The 19,727-nt window shown below is 29.1% G+C and overlaps 2 protein-coding genes across 11 annotated transcripts in view; one reads left to right on the top strand and one right to left on the bottom strand.

Moving 5' to 3' along the window:
- The window catches only part of LOC106686371 (serine/threonine-protein kinase ULK3), a 21,003-nt gene extending 19,090 nt beyond the window's left edge, over positions 1-1,913 (top strand). For 4 of the 5 annotated variants that reach the window (XR_002945106.2, XR_010844326.1, XR_010844328.1 and 1 more), the window contains 2 exons: positions 80-151; positions 1,849-1,913. Coding sequence is in view for 1 of the 5 variants with exons in the window: in XM_014429637.3 (XP_014285123.1) it covers positions 80-96 (17 nt within the window). In the remaining 4 variants the exon portion in view is untranslated. Of the gene's footprint in view, positions 1-79; positions 212-1,848 lie in introns of those variants that run through there. The other variant, XM_014429637.3, reaches the window with a different exon arrangement.
- Positions 248-19,727, bottom strand: LOC106686369 (sorbitol dehydrogenase). 6 transcript variants are annotated; one of them, XM_014429633.3, is made up of 9 exons: positions 19,489-19,727; positions 16,120-16,175; positions 11,458-11,491; positions 9,480-9,647; positions 8,113-8,272; positions 6,326-6,510; positions 4,887-5,071; positions 3,159-3,283; positions 248-1,274 (listed from the first exon to the last, which is right to left on the bottom strand). In XM_014429633.3, the coding sequence occupies exons 1-9, from the start codon at positions 19,577-19,579 to the stop codon at positions 248-250; spliced, it is 2,031 nt and encodes a 676-aa protein (XP_014285119.1). In that variant the 5' UTR covers positions 19,580-19,727. The 6 variants fall into 6 exon arrangements, with proteins under 6 accessions (XP_014285119.1, XP_066906777.1, XP_066906780.1 ...); XM_067050676.1 differs by having other exon boundaries at positions 11,458-11,507; positions 19,489-19,574; XM_067050679.1 differs by having other exon boundaries at positions 9,480-9,668; positions 11,458-11,507; positions 19,489-19,507.

Here is a 19,727-nt window from a genome sequence, read left to right as displayed (position 1 = left end):
TATATACTGATATAATCAAGACTTTACTTTATTTAAGTTTTTTTTATTGTTAAAGTTTAAATAATTTATATCTTTTCAGATTGTACGATCCAGTGATCGGAGAACTTCCTTAACCCAAGATCTCAATGTGATACAAAGAGCAATAAAGTTTGTTAGTTATATTGATTTTATTTTAACATTTATTGTACTATTTCAGAAAGATAATACCTCTGCAAGTAGAACAACAATTTCTTTATCACAATGAATCTTAGTCTTTCTTATTTTGTGGTTCTTCTGCCTTATTCTGTGGTTCTGCCTTTTTATTTTGCTGTTCTTCCATCTTATTTTGCTGTTCTTCCATCTTATTTTGCTGTTCTGTTTCCTTTTTTTGTTGTTCTACTGTTTCATTTTGCAATTCTGTCATCTTATTTTGCATTTCTGCCTTTCTTTGTTCATTCTTTTTATTTAAGTCCTGTTTGGTTTTCTTTTTCTTAGCTTTCCTTTCGTTATCTTGAGGCATCAGTTGATTTTCCTTTTCTTTAGCACTTTTCGGTCTGTATATGATTTCATAGATCTTTCTTTTCTTTGTCTCTCTTTTCTCCTTCTCACCCATAGGACTAATTGAAGTTAATTTTTTTGTGTCACATTCTTCTGAGTCATCAGCTTGAGGTTTTGAACCAGGAATTATTTGTTTTAATTTTTCAACATGTTCTCCTTTTTCTGAAGCAATACTTGATTCCTTAATAGGGAGTGGTTCTGTAGCCTCTGATATCCTTGAAACTGTTATCTGATCTAACGGTTTTTCTGCTTTGTCCTGTTTAGTTTCCTGATAATTTTTTTGCGGACTGTATGCGATTTCATAGATCTTTCTTTTCTTTGTCTCTCCTTTCTCCTTATCGTCCGTAGGACTGATTGAGGTTAATTTTTTTGTATCACGATCCTCTGATTCACCAGCTTGAGGTATTGAACTAGTTGTTATGTCTTGTAATTTTTCCTTATATTTTTCTGTTTCTGAACCAGTACTTGATTGCTTAGCAGGGAGCGGTTCTGCAGGCTTCATTATACTTGAAACTTGCATAAGGCCAGGGATGCTTGCTGTCTTTTCTACAGTGCTTTGGTGAGTTGTGCTGGCCTGCTGTTCATCGTAGCAGTTCACCAATATGAACAGATTTTCGCCTCCTGTTGCTCTTCCATGGCTAAATGCGTCCAAAGCTCTTTCTAATGGTATCTTGATTGGAAGTATTTTCTTCAATGGAATATTATTATTTGACAACAATTCAAGTCCTTCTATGAAACTGCAAATATTGATACATAATTATTAATTATTATATTATCAGATGTAGTGAAGTCAAATACAATGAGATAATTATAAAGGTTAAAAAAACTAAAAGAATGCTCCATTGGGGTACCACTAATAACTCTGAGTCTGTTCAGTAGAAAAGTTATCTTTTAATATGGTTAAATATTTTTCTATTTTCTATCTAGTTGAATAAAATATAATTACTAAAGAATACATTTTATTGTATTCTTATATATATAATATATATATATATATATATTATAAAGAGATTTGGAAGTTCTTTCAAAAACAAAAAAAAAAATATTAAAAAGCAGGCTGAAATGTGAACTCTAAGCTACTTTTACTATCGTGTGGAAAGCATTCATATGAAGTACTGTACAGGCTCTTTGCAGTTTAATGTTTACTAAACTTTATGTATATTTGTGAGCTTGGTCATTGTGTTGACATAATATTTTAACTGAGATTAAGTCAACAGAGATCAAGATGATATGCCTTTCTTTTATATCCATTTTTCTATTCCTTTTTAAAAGCAACAAAATATTATATTATTGTAATCACTCTTTTTTTAGGGGAGAGAAAGAAATTTATTCATTCATGCTGCCCAAATACATCGGGTTACCACATTACACAGCAGAGATTACATTATTAAATTTTGTTTTAATTAGACAAAAAGAGATATTTTTATGATATATATTTTGTGGAATGTTAAATTGAATAATAGTTAATAATCAGTATATTTTATGTAAAGAAATTAATAACCAATTGGGAGGAGTATGGGAAAACTATTGTTACTATATTTTTGGGACTGATTATAATTTGTAATTTTCTATTGAAAAACCCTGAATTTACTATTCTTTTGGAAAATTTTGGCAACTATTGTTTATATAATTAATAAAGTTACCGTTAATCATAATTGATATTTTATTTGTTTTTAGTTATTAGAATATTTTCAGATAGTTAATTAATAAGTAAGGTTATTTTTTGCCATATTGTAAAGAAATTTTATTTTTTATTAAGATGTGTTTAAAGTCTTTAATTGTAATACGATGACTTTAGGTAATTATAAAGTAAGATTTGTTGCAAATACCTTAGTAATTGAAGCTATTGATTGTTTTTTATATCAATTAACTTTAAATAAGCCAATTTATTTATTTAAATATATATTGTAGATTAAAAACAAAAACTAATTTAAACAACACTTAAAACAAATCCTTGTAAAAAAAATGTTTATGCAAAGTTGTGATTATTTATTTATTTATTTTTTACAAAAAAAAAAAAATGTTACACCATGCTATAAATGTGCTTTTATGGATATAATCAATTTTGTAAAATACACTATTGAAATAATGTGTTTAGATTATTACTTATTTTTATTCTATAGATCAATAGAAGAGTTTTCTATCAAAAGTGGATACTACTTGTACTATTAACTATCATTATCATTAACTATCACATGTGAACTATCACACCTTGTCAGTGAACTATTGTACAGTTTCAGTTATTGCTGTAACAGTCACAGGTGTACCTTTGATAGTTGCAATCATTTACTGTTTTGAAAATACTGTCACCCTGGGTCTGGTTAGTTAATAGTACAATTAATGTTAGTGGTCTAACAGTTGTATAAACTGTCAAATGCACCTTGGCAGTGAGCTGTCACAATATATCAACCATACCAAATGTAATCATGATAGTTGGGAAAACATTGTTCTTATATATTTGCCCAAGAAATTAAAATTGTATTTTGTAATTGTGGTTTGATTAGGTGACTAGGTTAGATTTGGTGACCTTTAGGTCTTTCAGTGGACAACTCATTATGGCCCTCAATCTTTAAAGTTTAGAGACCTATGGTGTGAGGCTATTTTAAGGTGCTGAGGTTTACCTGGAATGGGTGCAAGCATAAGCGCCTACTAATTCGATTTCTCTTAGAGTGGTATGATATAACTTCGTCTCTATAGGTCTTGTCATCCGGCTCATTAAAACTACCCTTCCTCCACTTTTGCTCAGCTGAAAGTACAATTTTCTCTTTGTACATTGTGTGAATATATTATTTTTTAAAAAAGTAGTATTATATCTACTTTACAATCATATATTAATGTACTATATCATTTTCAATACACCATATCATATACCTCCCATATAAGACCAAAAAAAAAGTATGTTATTTGGGGTTATACTAATGCCAAATTTCAAGGTGGAGAAATGACAGGATCATAAGTAAATGAAATCTAGATGTTAACCATTTGATATGTGATTTTTTGAATGTTGTTAAAAAAATTCTGGAAGATAAAATCCTTAAGTTTTAAAATCACTAACAGGTCCATTGTACCATATTGTTGGCTGGAGGAAACTTTTTTTTAAATTTTAGTTTAAATTTTGCCTATTCTCGGACAAAACACTTATTAAATAATATGAACCACCTTATCTTGCTAAAATTTATAATTGACAAAATATATATTGTGTCGTTAAATAAAAGATTTATTAAATAATATCCACCCATTCATTTTGGTGCTATAATTCTTGAAGAATAAGGGGAGGAGTTCAGTTTGGTTCATCAGTATCTACTTAGTGAAAACTCTTGTAATTTGGCATTAATATAATCAATATATATTTTAAACAAGAATAACATATACTTTAAAAAGTAAAACCCGCAATGGTTTTTTTGAGATTTTAAAAATTTTGAAAACAAGTAAAACCAATTTATTTGCTTTGAGGTTGTCATTTTACATATCAAATGAATAAGCTTTAAAATGAGCTATCAAATGCCCCACTAACTCAGCTGGCTGTAAAACTGTGAGCATTTTCATGACCCAAAATATGGTGAAATTTGAATATTTTCACAATTTTGAAAAATCTATACTAAAAACTACTCTTGTAAAAAATAATTTTAAAAAATGTAATATATACACATTAAAATAAGTTTTGCAGATCACATCTTATTTCCGTAGTATTTGTTAGAGCAAAGGTGGCTTCTGATCACAGCATTAAGGAATAATAAAGATAGAGTGTACTTTATCTTACCTAGCTCCTTGTATTCTTAAATTTTAGAATTTAGTAAAAACAGAGGTTATAAATAAAACTTTTTTTCTATGTATTTAGTTGATGTTTTTAACTCACATAAGATCTTGAAAATCTGAGACAGAGGTTCATACATGATGACCACTTTAGATATGGAACAACTTGTAAGACTGTCTACTTAGCTCAAAAAGACTATTGTTGTGATGCTTGGACCACTTGTACCCCCTTAGACTTTTACTCCTGGATTTTTATTATAATTATAAAGGTAGGTCCAAGTTTAGGTAAAATAAATTGTAATTGTATTAATATATCAGTATTTACTTACTACACTAAATAAATACAATTTTTAACATTGGTCCTTTTAGCCCCAAAGCACAGTTACATTTTATGTGTTTATATGCAAAAATTCATTTCTTCTTTTACTTTAAAATGCTTTTTTATTATAATTTATACTTCAAAAAAAATAAAATGAATAATCCTTAGCCGAGTACATCTCATTTGACTGAAAATAATTAACTTATAATATAATATGTTTAACATCCCTCATTAATAAAAGGATTCCTTTATCCATTAAATGGAATCTTCAACTTACATTAAATGAATTATCTACCGATGAAACTGTTCCTATTGTATCGATGACTATGTCTGGGGATGCTTCTATTGCAGAGATGATCTCCCTCAAGTATTCTGGATATTCGGGACTGTAAAGGCCTGACAATTTTATCACATAATCTGCACCAACATTTTGAGCCATTTTCAGTTTGTAGTTGTTTGATTCTGAAAATTTATTTACAAATATTTCTACGAATAATGTTTAAAAAAGCACTTACTACCTAAAGTGTTCCAATATTTTGTAACTTCTCTATTTTGATGGAAACACGAGTTAGAATTATGAGATGGGATGTTATGCTGTCAAATGGGGTCATAGCAGAAAAAATTTAGGCTGCAAAGTTGAAATTTGTATAAAAAAACATATGTGAACAATTTTTCTTGAATTCTCTAAAACTTTCAACCGAAACCTCTTTTTAGCCCCATCTGACTGTGGATCAGTTTCAAATCTGTTTCATGATTTTGATTTCTGCTTGCTTCAAAACAAAAAATCCTTCAAGTTTAAAATTCTAATTTAATTTATAATGTAATTTACTATTTTTAATTTAGTATAAAATGAATAATAGAATCTATTTAAATAATACTTGGTTTAAAAAAAAATAATTTGAGGTCAAAGTTAAAATTTCACATAAAAGTCAGCACCATAAAAAATCATAAATGAGAAAATTTTAAGAACTTATTAAAAAATATCTGCCCTTTTAGATCCTTTTTGGACTGGACCCCAGTAGACTAAGTACAAATGCTCCGAACCAAAAAAAATTACTGAGTACAAAAATGATGAATTTACTATAGGTTGATGTTGCTGAGAGAAAAGGTATGATTTTTCATGTTAAAAAAAAATCGCTATAGATGAAAAACTGAAAAAAGATTTATTTTTTATCTTTTTCACTATTTATATTTTTTTTTATATTTTCAGAAAAATTGGTAGTCACAAAATTGAAAATTGTAATTAACACCCCCAAAGAACATAAATGAGAAAAATTTCATTACTTTTCCCAAACTTTCCAAGTTAAATTACCACACATCTGGTCCATATTAGATTGTGACCTTACAGATGAAGTACAAACTTACCTTATCTTACTAATACTAGATTAAGTTAAATCTAACTCAATTTTTTTTTTTTTTTTTATTACTTTTATATTATAATTGTTTATGTATTAACAAGATGAAGTGAAACTTCCTTCAGAATCTTATTTTAATATCTTTAGCTAAAATTCTTTCACATGGTTCGAGATCAAACTTCTTTATTTTTTTATTGACTACCCAATGTCATAATTGTAAAGATTTATTCAAAATTAATCAAAGCATTTTTAAGTAATTGAAATTGGACATTTCTTTGTGATGTGATATAATTATGTTTCTAAGTAAAATAATCATGAAACTATAAAAAATTGTTACTGATTCTTTTATTTTCTCTATTACCTGCTACAAATATGCTTCCAACTCCCAAATGTTTAAATATCATAATAGCAAGTAATCCGATTAGGCTGGTTCCCATAATTAATATTTTTGTGTGTCTTGATATCCCAGCACGGTGGTAGGCATGGATGCAGCCTGCTATTTTTGATGCCAGCGTCCCTAATTCTAAAGAAACTCCAGAGGGTAATCTGAAATCATTATCATCATTATGGGAAAAAAGATCAAACATATTTTAATCATTACTCTACTTTTCTTGAGACTTGAGATGGTGTTGCTAATGTGCAATCTGTCATTTCTTAGTAATAATTGTTTTACTAAGTGGAAAGAAAACTTAGCTTCTATAACTTAATATCAGGTACTATAACTTTTGAAGTACATAAGTTAATACTACAAATCACTGAGTTCAAACTTGAAAGTACCTAAGGTCTGTTTTAACAACCACTTTTGACTGTCTGAAACTGTACGAGGCATGTGTAGGACGGATTTTCCCTCCCAAAACCTGTATGCTCTGTACAGTTCCAGATAGTCAAAAGTGGATGTTGGAACAGACCTCTAATTCTGTTGGAACAGACCTCTAATTAGCTTAAAATAACAGCTTGTTTTTAATTAGCTTGTTTTAAAATAACAGCTATTGATATTAAATTAGCAGGCTTAAATATTTAGTATGCAGGTAAAATTCTGTTGTTCACTATTTAATTTGGACACCTAACTTCTCTAGATAAAAGCTTTTTTTTCAGGAATTTAGGACCAGTGACTTAACTCATTTACTATTTAATTACAAATAAAAAAAAAAAAAATTTTCTATTATTTTTATAACTTTTGAAACAAATTCGAGGTTGCTAGAGTTGAAATTCGTAGTACCCCAAAAAAACATAAATAATAATTTTTCCAAACTCATTTTATTTTAGTGTTTTAAAGAATATTCACGGTTTTCATGTTGTTGAAGAAAAACTAAAAAAAGTTTATATATAGGGAGATGGTCAGGGTTGCGGTCAATAGTGAAACAAAAATAGTTTACAACTATTTATTTTCCAACGTTTCGCCCCACTTTGCAGGGCTTCATCAGGGCTAAAAAGATACAAAATGAAACTATGTTAAGATAAAATGATAGAAATAAAAATAAAAAGATACAATGAAAAGAATAAAAAAACAAGTAACAAAGGCAAGAGCAATAGTTTCATACAAAAATACGTAAAATATAAAGCTAAAAAAGTAAAGGACTTTACTTTTTTAGCTTTATATTTTACGTATTTTTGTATGAAACTATTGCTCTTGCCTTTGTTACTTGTTTTTTTATTCTTTTCATTGTATCTTTTTATTTTTATTTCTATCATTTTATCTTAACATAGTTTCATTTTGTATCTTTTTAGCCCTGATGAAGCCCTGCAAAGTGGGGCGAAACATTGGAAAATAAATAGTTGTAAACTATTTTTGTTTCACTATTGACCGCAACCCTGACCATCTCCCTATATATCAATTTTTACGGTCAACTATACATACATATAAAAAAAGTTTAATTTTTTTTTTTAAATATTTTTGTGGAAACCCTCAGTTTTAGTTTGTCATCCTCAAAAAGATGAAAGTGTAAAATAGAACTTGCTCAAGACTTTTCAGCTTAAAGACATAATACGTGAAAATGTTAAATTGAATTGGTATTTTGTTGAATTTAACCCTTCTTTTTCTACTCCTGAACTACTTTTAAATTTCTTGGTAAATTTTCTGCTATAACAACATGGCAAATATATTACAAAGGCCTAGAAGAAATTTCAATTATCATTAAGGTCACTTACTTGTGTGTGAAATTCGCTGGGTGGTTTATGAATCTGCATAGGACCCCGTCTAGCCCCTCAGTCCCGAGGTACTTAATGCTAGGGCACAAGTTTGTTCTGCCTGATATGCATCTATCACACTTTTGGCAAGTAATTCCAGGTTCTAATGCGACGTGGTCACCTAAAATTTCAATGTCAACACTTAAGGAAATTATATATTTGGAACATTACCGTCAGTAAATTTGTATAGTTATAGTTTATAAAGCATAATTAATAATGGTTCATTGAGAGAAAAGGTTTTGTAGGTCATACTGTTCTTATTAAAATTAATTTTCATTGAAAAATAATTAATTACTGAGTGGTTTAACTTTATCTGCTCACAAATTGTTGGATATGGTTGTTACTGACTAATTTTAATGATTTAATATTGTTCCTTACCAAAATATTTATAGAACTTCCTATAAAGTGTTGAATATCCCAAAATTTCCATTTTAACTTAGACCACTTCTGTACTGTAGAGCAATTATTAAGTATATGTTTAATATAAAAAGTGTAGTATTCCAAAATCTGTCTAGTCCATTTTCAATTTTTTTTTAATTAACAATATATATATTGCTATAAACAATTTTGGTACTAGGTTATCTCAAGATAAAAGATTTTCTTCCTAAATCAGTTAAATCATATGCCATTTATATCTTCTAAAAAAAATATATATATACCTTCTTTTATAATTTATAAAAAAAAAAATTATACCTTGTGATATTCTAATTCCAGCATTGTTAATTATATAAATAAAAAAAAATTAAAAATGATGAACTTGGGTGGTTTTGGAATACAAAGCCTCATATGTTTATAAATTATGACTGAAGATGGAAAACAAATATTTATAATTCTTGAGGAACTGGGTGGATAGGAAATAGTTGAATTGGTAAGGTTTTGAAATAAGAAATTGGAAAGCAAAATGGTATTTCAAAGAGGCGAGTTAGGATAAGAAAACATCTGTCCAATGCTGCAGTAGAGTGAGCTGTTGTAAATCTGCAGATAGTATAGTAAGGATAGGGGATGACTTATCACGCCAATTTTAGTGTTTTAGGAACAAATATTAATAATTTAAATATATATCAGTACTATAAAAATAGATTCTTTGGTATCATTTTACAGTAGGAATAAGGGAAAGTATTTTGTAATTTGGGGGAGTTGTATCATGGTAGAGAGGATAAAGGCGGGATTTGATAATTTTAGAAGGATGGAAGCCAAACAATACTTATAGTAGAGGGGATAAAGCTACTGCAACTCTTGCTTTATTTTACTATAGTGGTCTCACATGTTGAACTTACTCCACAAACTTCCAGACCAAATGCTCCATATTAAGCACATGTCAGCTTTACCTGGATTGAACATTTCCTGGACTTTGGCTCCTGCTTTAATCACAATTCCAGTCCCAAAGGTTCCGAGTACCAATGTTTTGTCGTAGCTTGCGTCCTTTCTATGCAATCTTGTCAGATAGTCAAAGTCATAAGTTGAAATGCAGCAGCTCCCCACTCGCAGGAGAACCTCTTCCCAACAAACAGATCAGCCTTAGAAACAATGTTAATTTAAAATGTATTGAAATTATTTTTATAGTTATAGTCGCAATATTATATTACATAGTTACTAATAAACACCCAATATATTACTCAATATTTCTTTTGTTGTTCTCAAGGCCCATTTCCACATGACAGATATCTGTCATGCTAGTGATATAAAAACAATAAGGAATTATGACAATGTTTGTTTATACATGCTGACATTAAACCTAGCTTTGCTAACAGTTCAACTTGGCTAATGAATGGTAGAAACTTAGAATTCAATATAACAAACCACAACTTTGGCATTGACCAATAAAAATACAGGAAGTTTAGGTTAATTATATTAAAGTTAGAGTTATGAAGTGCGACAGTTCACTGCTAAAGCATCCAGACGTGGTAGTTATCTGTCATACATGCGAATTTAGTTGACAGTACTACCAGCTATCTTGCAAATCATTATAATAAGACAGTACTGTCACAACAGAAAATGTCACTGGCTACATGGTGGTAGTGGTAGCAATAAATATTATTAGTTATTATTATATTGTTTGATTAATGATGATTAAGAATTATCTTATTAAGGATGGGCTGTTACAGAATAGAATTATCCAAACTTTTTGAGTATCTACTGGATCTAGAATATTCAGGAAATTTAAAAAGGGCACAATCACTTTTATGGATTAGAATCATAGTTCCAATAAATTGACATAATAGCTATATATACACAAGTATACCTATTAAATGTCAAAGGGATGTGACAGCCATAAAGGTTAGGGAGCAGGTCCCAGTGCGCTCAGTTCGGAACGTTGTGGGTTCAATTCCCAGTTAAACATTCAGGGGGCAGTTAAACATTCATTTTTCGGCGGTTCTGAAGAATGAATCTTGACACTCCCACCTTGGTTAGTACGTGGCGGCAACCTAGGTAGTTGCCAGGGGTTGGCAAAAAGGACCACTAGGCCTACTTGCCGGACTTATTCCTCCCACCAATACCAGTACCAGTATTATATGTAAAACATATTGTAGTGTGTAAAATTGTTAATGTTTCAAAAGCTATTAAGAGCATTGTCCCTCTATTATAAACTTATAAAGAAAGTCTTTATTAACTATTCTCTGATAATACTTTAAATAAGGTTATTGTGGGTTATGTTGTATGTACTCCCTTAAATACTGGATTGGTCTTAACCTTCGGTCAAATAAAAATCTATAAATGATTGGGATAAATCAAAAGAGCTGCTTGGAGCACCAATTGGGTCATCAGAGGCGATAGCTATGAATAATGTATCCCAAAAAAGTATATAATTTTTTTTCATATAATTGTTTGATACAAATGTTTAGTAATTAAAATAACAAGTCTGTTGACTTTTTTTTTTTTTTTTATCAATTTCCCTGGCAAAATGGGATAAATCCAATTTATTCAATTTCTTTTTTAATTTGGTATTTTGTTTACTTATTTTGATATTTTTATCTACTTATGTTTATTTTATATGTGCATATATTATTTTAACATTATTATTATCCATATTATTGTATATTTATCTTTTTTATTTTATTATTTTCATTATTTATTTATTTTTCTTCATCTTTTTATGTATGTTTGGCATGATTGAATACATACTGCTCTAATACTCATTAAGAAATATAATAAATTAAAAATTCTCCTGCCTTGGACCCCCTTAGAAGACCCCTTTTGTCGTTTCCCAAAATTTAACCCTGGTTCTCTTTGAATAATTTTTGTTTGAGAGAAATGTTTATTACTATACTACACAAATTAAATAAAAAGTTAATACAGTCTACTTACCATTTTCTTTCGGTTGCGTCACTGTTCTAACTTCCTGCATCAAACAATGTCTGTTAAAAATCCATACAATATATAAATTCTGTATTAACTGGCTATAAAATATTATATCAATATGAGAAATATCATTAGATTTGTTAAATATATTTATTGTCGATAATTCTGTCCAATTTATAATTATATAGAAATTAAAGACCACAAATCTGATTATAATATTGTTGGTGAGGAGATATTGTGTGTTTTTCCAACTAGCATCAGTCATCTCTTAGAATATTTAAAATAAATTAAGGATTATTATATAGTGTGGTGAGGTAATTAATAAGTAATTACCTTGCCCTACTTGTTACCATGTAAACCATTTCTTTAAGATAAGTATGTTGCTTTACCATTTGTGGGTGTTGAATATACTTTCTTGATCATATCATATGTTGTTTATAGAAATAAACATGTTCCTCTATCACTTATACTTCAAATTTATTATGAAGAAGAAGAATAGCTGTCTAATGTTTGAGTTCTAGTCCAGATGAACTTTTTTTTTTTATATCTCACTACTTCATCTCTAGTTTATTAAATTAATTAGAGAATAATGGAATATCCAGTTAATCAAGCATACAAATCAATTCATAATTAAGAAAATCCATAAATAAATATAATTAAAAAATTTACATCATTATAACTATGATCGATAAAACAAAAAATTATTATGATAAATCGACAATTTAGAATTTTTGTATCTTTTATTTAGCAAAGTGGAGGAAACATTGCCCTTAATAAATAGTTTGTTACTATTTGAGTTCCTTTTTGACTGCAACTGGACCATCACCTCATTTCCTGAGTTTTTATGGTGCACAAGTCCTCATTAAACATGCTAAAAGCCTATCTCTCTTAATCCTTGTAAGTAGTTACCTTATAGTAAAAATAATTTACAACTTAGTACTTAAATTAGAACTAATTTCTAATACTATTTTTACAATGCAACACACACTTATGGAAATGTTGAATAATTGTATCATAGGTAAAGTCAAACAATAATATATTTTAAAAAACAATATTTTATTGATATTTTACAATTTCACATTTTATTAAGTTAATAAAAGCATAAAGGAATGAACAATTATTCATGAATAGTGAATAATAGCCTAGTAAGAACACGCTTCAATAAATACGACTGAAAAAATATACACCCTTCTTAATTTCTATCAATAAAAAAAAATATATTAACAAAACAAAAATTAAGAATGTTAAGATAATAGTTCAAATTACTGCCAACAGATATCAGCACAAATCAAGAAATGTAAAAAACTAATAGTTCCGATAAGCTACGCTAGATATCAGCACCATCCAAACAGTCGTTTTTATGTAAAAATACAGGAAAAATATTCATTTTTATAAAATAATAATAGTTCAACTAACTGCCAAAAGATAGCAGCACCAATCAAGGAAGGTAGAAAATAATAGTTTCAATAAAAGCCGCAAGAGAACAGCACCATCCAGACAAACATTTCCGAAGTTCTAGCACGAAAATTTTCAATTTGTATTAGGATATTAGGAGGTCACAGGAGCTCAACAATTCGGTCTTCATCTGAGGCCAGTCCGACTGAGTGAGCTCTTGTGACCTCCTAATATCCTAATACAAATTGAAAATTTTCGTGCTAGAACTTCGGAAATGTTTGTCTGGATGGTGCTGTTCTCTTGCGGCTTTTATTGAAACTATTATTTTCTACCTTCCTTGATTGGTGCTGCTATCTTTTGGCAGTTAGTTGAACTATTATTATTTTATAAAAATGAATATTTTTCCTGTATTTTTACATAAAAACGACTGTTTGGATGGTGCTGATATCTAGCGTAGCTTATCGGAACTATTAGTTTTTTACATTTCTTGATTTGTGCTGATATCTGTTGGCAGTAATTTGAACTATTATCTTAACATTCTTAATTTTTGTTTTGTTAATATATTTTTTTTTATTGATAGAAATTAAGAAGGGTGTATATTTTTTCAGTCGTATTTATTGAAGCGTGTTCTTACTAAGCTATTATTCACTATTCATGAATAATTGTTCATTCCTTTATGCTTTTATTAACTTAATAAAATGTGAAATTGTAAAATTAATGTTAGAATTTAATTCTTATTTAAGTACTAAGTTGTAAATTAGTTTTTTTATGAAAATTAACTATTTACATAGATCAAGAGAGTTAGGCATCCTAAGAACTCATAACACATGTAGAAATAAATAAAGATTTTCAATTGAAAATATGATTAAACTGTGATAAGATAATTAAAAAATAAATAAATATTGTTATTTAATGTATATTATTGTTTGATTTAGATTATGACAAAATAATACCTTCTTTCTATGAGTGTGCCTTATATTATAATAAAGGATAAATAACAGAAATATCATCATTTAATGTTGATTTGACTAGAATGTGGTAAATTAGTTTTGTCAAGAAAAATATAAGACAATTTATGAGGATTAAAAAGGTTGTATTTTATGAGAGTATATGCCCACAAAACTTTTCATATATGAAGAAATAAATAAAGATGAGAATTATTTTTTGCATTCAATTAACTATATATAAAACAAATACTAGGGGAAAATATTGAACTGCGAAATCTTAAGCTGTTTTCAATACAAAAACACATTTTAAGGTCTCATGAGTCCAAACATTGCTGAGTACCAAATACCAAGTTTCTCAAAATAGTGAGATACAATTTGAAATTGTATGAAATTACATATTCAAGGTTATTACATGGCTAGGATATTACAACTTTAATGTTTAAAATCTACTTACTAGAAGTGCTACTTTATATCATGGATTTATCACTTTATTACCATTTTCTCAAAAACAGATCCAACTATTTTGATTAAACTCATTACATCAATGTTAAATTAAATGTGGTCTTTAACCGGTAAAAGTTACAATTATTTCACCTATTAGTTTTATATCAGATCATATCTTAAATATAATGCATTTATTACAGTACTTAGGTATATGTAATTATAGAATCTAATACTGATTAGCCCATTACACAATATTAAAATTGATAAGAGAGAGGAATACATGGTACAAGTAAAATACATTTTTTTATTTTTCGACTCATCGAATTGACTATACCAAGTTCTTTTACTAAATTAAAAAAAAAAACCTTCACACTTATTTTCACCTTTATTAAAGATTAATGTTTCATTATTATTATTATTCATAATCAAAAATCTCTCATTATTGTTTCAATTATTTCTGGAAATACTTGTTTTTCTAGCCAGTATTTGTTAAACAAAATTTAAAGGAAGATGATTTATTTTATACTGTTTTGAACTGCTTATGCTTTGCTGAGTCTTTGAGCTATTTTAATTTGTATTTTATACCTCATCATTTTTAATGTGAACATATCATTATGTGAGAGTGTGAACAGCAAAACTGATATAAAAATAATAGAAGAAACAACTTTAGACTCTTCATTCTGAGAGTATACATGTATGAGTAACAATAACGACTGTCCTTTCTATTTACAAGGAGTTTTGTAGTTGACATCCGATAAATATTACTACCTATGCCCCAATAATTCCACATATTAATTTATCGTTATACATATCTGCTTCATACACATAATGAGTACATGGCTAAGACCCCCAGGAAGCGACGCCCCTATATTACTTTTGAAATATTAGCTTAAAACGGGAAGAGGAAACTTTAAGATAGTTTAATCGAGTAATATTTTAAAAAGCACCTGAAATTGAAAAACAGTGTGAAATTATAAATAAATCAAAAGTGATAATACATAAAGTGATTTATGTATCCATAATGTCACAATTATGTTCAATTATATTCAAGGCATGAATTATATTCACGCCGTTTTTCAATATTTCTCGATTTAACTATTTTAAAGTTTCCTCTTCCCGTTTTTAGCTAATATTTCAAAAGTAATATAGGGCCATCGCTTCCCGGGGGTCTTAGCGGGGTAGGTCCGGCGTGGAAGGATTGTCTTTTTTTTGTGTTATGATCTCCTCTTGTGAGATTGTGACATCAAGTGCATACAATAAACTGATTAAGGTTACAATTTATTTTATATTATATATATATTATAGCTTTTAGCTGATAACAAGATAAATTTTATGTCTTTGCTGCAGAATTTTACTCTCACATAAAACAAAAAAGTCTTTATTGGAGGATAATTAGTAGACCATATGTGATGATAAGACTAGATAGTAGATTTTCTGGATGGCAGTCAAAAAAGGAACAAAAATAGCAAAAAAGCATTTATTAGTGACCAAAGTTTCAATTTGAAGGGCTCCCCACCTGAGCCCCTTATCACACTTTAAGATAAGATAAGTGGTCCTACAGTGTTTCTATCTTGTTCTCATTAAGTCTTGGTGAAGCGTTACAAAGTGGTATCCTCGGTTACTAATAAGAAGATTTTCTGCTATTTTAGTAGCTTTCTTGACCATCTTTCTACAAAAATTCTTTATGTTTTTTTTTTGTGGAAATTCCAGCATTCATGAGAAGGAGAAAGAAAATGGAAGAAAAGCAATATCTATGAAAGATATTGACCAAAACTAAAATATATTTATTTCAGCAACTAAAACAGTTTTAAAATAATTAGTATAAACATTTATTTTATAATATTGTCTAAAAATATGGTTTTTATACATAGAGCAACCTTACCATTTCTAATTCCTTGGTGTATCTCGAAATGAGGCATAAGTTTTTCTCTTCTGGTTCTGAAATAGGAATAAAACAATTTGAAAGTGAAAAATCTGTGTCTGAAAAACTTTTATGAATATTTATGGACAGATACTATCTGTGATATTGGATTTTTCCTTAAGAAGTATTAAGTCTGTCTTTAACAAATATAATTTCCTATATATTATAGGTACGAAATATATGTATTAACTATTCTCCCAGAGAGTGTCAGCTTAAGTATTTAAAAAACATAAAAGTAGTTATAAAATTCTCAAAAGAATCACAAATTACTTTTTGACTCTTCTTATTGAATTTTGAATGCCAGAAAAACATGAATATATTTATTAATGAAATAAAAAGATAATCAAGAAAATGACACTGTTATATTTCTTTGGGGATTTGTCATTCGTTCCTACTCCTAACCATAACCAATTTATAAACAAAATTATAATGAGAAAAATAAAGTATGCTATTTCTCCTCTAAACTCAAAAAAATTGAAAGTTTATTTCAAAAACTAGAAAGGTTTAAAAGGTAATTAGAAATATCAAATCAGCATTAAACCCCGAGCGTAATTTTGAATAGATAAAAATTTCTGTCATCTTGAATGTAAAGCTGCATAAATATGTATTTAAAAATTTCTAGTGTTGGAAAATAGGATGGTGATGAGGATAACATTTTTTTTTTAGTCCAATGTAAGTTGTAACACTTCTTTATGCTTGATTGTATCGTTTGCTAAATTATATTTATAATTATGTAATGTATTTTCTCCTTTTTTTTTTTTTTTTTTTTTTATTTAAGTGTTTCGACCACTCGGGCCATTTACACTTGATTTACAAATTCGATTACAATTGGCATTTTTATACAGTGGAAATATAAATACAATTGAAATTACAAGATGAGAAATTTACATACATACATGGCATACAATGTCAGTTGAAATTACAAAGTGGGAAATTTACAATCACAATTACCATTACATGTTAACAACTACAATTTACACTTCACAAATTTATTACTGTTGTGGAGTCTTCTCTGATCATTTCCTGTACACATGAAGAGAATCGGTGAGACTCCAGAGCAACCCAGTAAGAATGTGCCCAACAGCGAGATCACTTCAGCAGCATCTACACATCGGTTCATCCTCCCTTCTTCATGAGATGATAGTGAGTGAGTCACATATGTTCCATCCGAAGACGGGTTAATACATCTCTGTAGCAGATTCATGTTTCCGGCCGGATTTGACTAAATTTTATGGTAGAGTTTGGAATGATGTAGAAACTTAAAAAGTCTATCTATGGTAAGTTTGTTATCTTGCAAGATGGAATGGAGATCATCAGGTATATTATATAAAGATTTGAGGGTGTTATAAGCTCGGCATTCTGTCAGAATGTGTTTGACTGTAAGTTCTGTTCCACGAGTTTGGCATAACGGTGGAGGATCGCAGGCCATAAGGTAACCGTGGGTCAGGCGCATGTGACCTATTCGAAGGCGCGTCAAAATCACCTCCTCTTTGCGCACATCTCTAGTTGATGATATCCAAGCTTTAAACAAACAAAAACATACTATTTTAACTATACAAAATATAATTAAGATGAAAAAGTCAAGGGGTTTGGTTCATGCAGTAATAACTGAAATTAGTATGCACAGAGCTGGGCAAAAATCTAATAAATAAAAATCAATGATTGGAGAAGATGATGGGAGGGGGAGAGTGCGGGCAGCAAAAACAACATAAATAAACAAACAATTATTTATTTATGCCGATGTTTCGACCTGAGTTTCAGGTCTTCATCAGGGCTATAGAACAAAAGAGATAACAACCATCATTTAGAGAAACATAAAACTGAAAAGAAATAGTATACAAACAAATTTGAAATTATACAAAATATTGAATAGAATAATGCAAAATAATTTATTGATAACCATGGAATTGGACAGTAGAGTAGATAAAAAAAATTGTTTTATGAAAAAGCAAATCATATTCGTTTACAGTGTCATCTGAAGCCTTTAAATACCATTTCCTTTAAGCAAGGAAATTAAAAAAAATAAAAGTTTTTGAACTTAATTTATTAGGAGGCTTTTAATTTAATGGTTTTATTTTCTCAATTTTTTGTCCATTCTTCAAATAATTGTTCATCATTCCTTTACTTTTTATCCTGTTCCTACATTAATAAAACTGTTAAAAAGCTGAATGTTTGCTCCTTTTACCTACATTACCACCATTTAGATTTAATGCCGTTGTAAGAGTGAAATATTGGTTGCAAATTAAGAAAAACAATACCAACGTAATAATTTCATTATAAAATTTTATTTACAACAATAAGCTAAATAGATATAATAAGCAATTAATTAAATCATTAATCGAATGTATAATTAACTAAATATATTAATTTATATCAAACTTTGAATTGTACTTAATTAACCTATCTACATCCCTAAATCTAGCAATCACGACCTCTTTTGACTGTCAGATGACAGAAAATGTCAGAATCATGCGCAGTAGGGTTTTTCTATTCCAAAACCATTTTTATTGCACATAGTTTTGACAGCTATAAACAAACAAAAAATGGAAAAACTGTTTGTCCATCTCTGATACTGGAACGGGTAATATCTGGCCGGTACGTACATGGCTTTAGTTTAACATGTTAATGCGGGTTAACAAACCTTTCCAACCATCCTAATCCTTTGGTTCAAACCTTATCTAGTTCCACCCATCCCTACAGCCCAACTATAAGGTTGAAACGGCAGTGGCTCCACTCAAGTTGAGTGTTTGCGGCTTTAGCGCACTTGCTCAGCCTCCACTGGCTCATTCCCAGTGATGCGGCGAGAGGGATGCGCTGGGATCTTTTGAGCTCTGCTCTACACCTCACAGATGGGGGATAGAGTGGCCTCAGGGATCCTCAGGTCGATTGTGTAAATATTGTATATATTATTTTATCATTATGTTATTTTATTTATTTATTTTTCATACAGATAGTTTGATTATGTTCATTTTGTTTGTATATATTTTAAGAGAGTTTTTTTTTTATTTATTTTATTTTATTTTAGTATGTATGAGAACCTTCATCACTATTACCTATTGCCCACAACTGTGTGGCAGATTGTAATATCAATCAATAAAAAAAAAAAATAAACAAAATAACTAAAAATTGTATCCATAGGAGTTCAGTTATGGTTTTATTTATAACTAATAATTGAACAGCTTTGGTATTTACACGCACGGTTATATTTAAATCTATATATATATTTAGCATTTTTCTAATAGTAAAACACTCTTTTACGAAACCTTTTTTAGGAACATTTGTAATTAAAATATAAAATAAGAATTTATAATAAAAATTGCTGGGACTCACGCATGTGAAAATGCCTTTGCAGCTTTCTCTGCAAAGCTTCCAACCTTCTGAATCCTCGGAAAAGTTGCGAGTGGCCCGAGATGTTGATCATTGTGCCTATTCATTCAGTGCCATGCTTCTAAAATTCCTTTCACCAATAATCTTCCCATAAATAAAATTCTATACACATTATAACCTTTTTTTAATCGAATAACTGGTACTGATATTAACTATGATTTATTTCGTCATCTGTGGCACAA

This window comes from Halyomorpha halys, unplaced genomic scaffold, assembly GCF_000696795.3.
Source record: "Halyomorpha halys isolate HHAL.00 unplaced genomic scaffold, Hhal_1.1 Scaffold813.1, whole genome shotgun sequence".
Taxonomy (NCBI): Eukaryota; Metazoa; Arthropoda; class Insecta; order Hemiptera; family Pentatomidae; genus Halyomorpha; species Halyomorpha halys.
This window is presented reverse-complemented; position numbering and strand designations above follow the sequence as displayed.

Excerpts from the sequence above, each read along its gene's own strand:
- LOC106686369 (XM_014429633.3), bottom strand. The coding sequence starts at position 19,579 with ATGATCAACATCTCGGGCCACTCGCAACTTTTCCGAGGATTCAGAAGG. Across the intron at positions 16,176-19,488 it reads GCAAAGGCATTTTCACATGC|AACCAGAAGAGAAAAACTTA; the intron begins GTGAGTCCCAGC and ends TTCCTATTTCAG. Across the intron at positions 8,273-9,479 it reads CCAGGAAATGTTCAATCCAG|GTGACCACGTCGCATTAGAA; the intron begins GTAAAGCTGACA and ends TTGAAATTTTAG.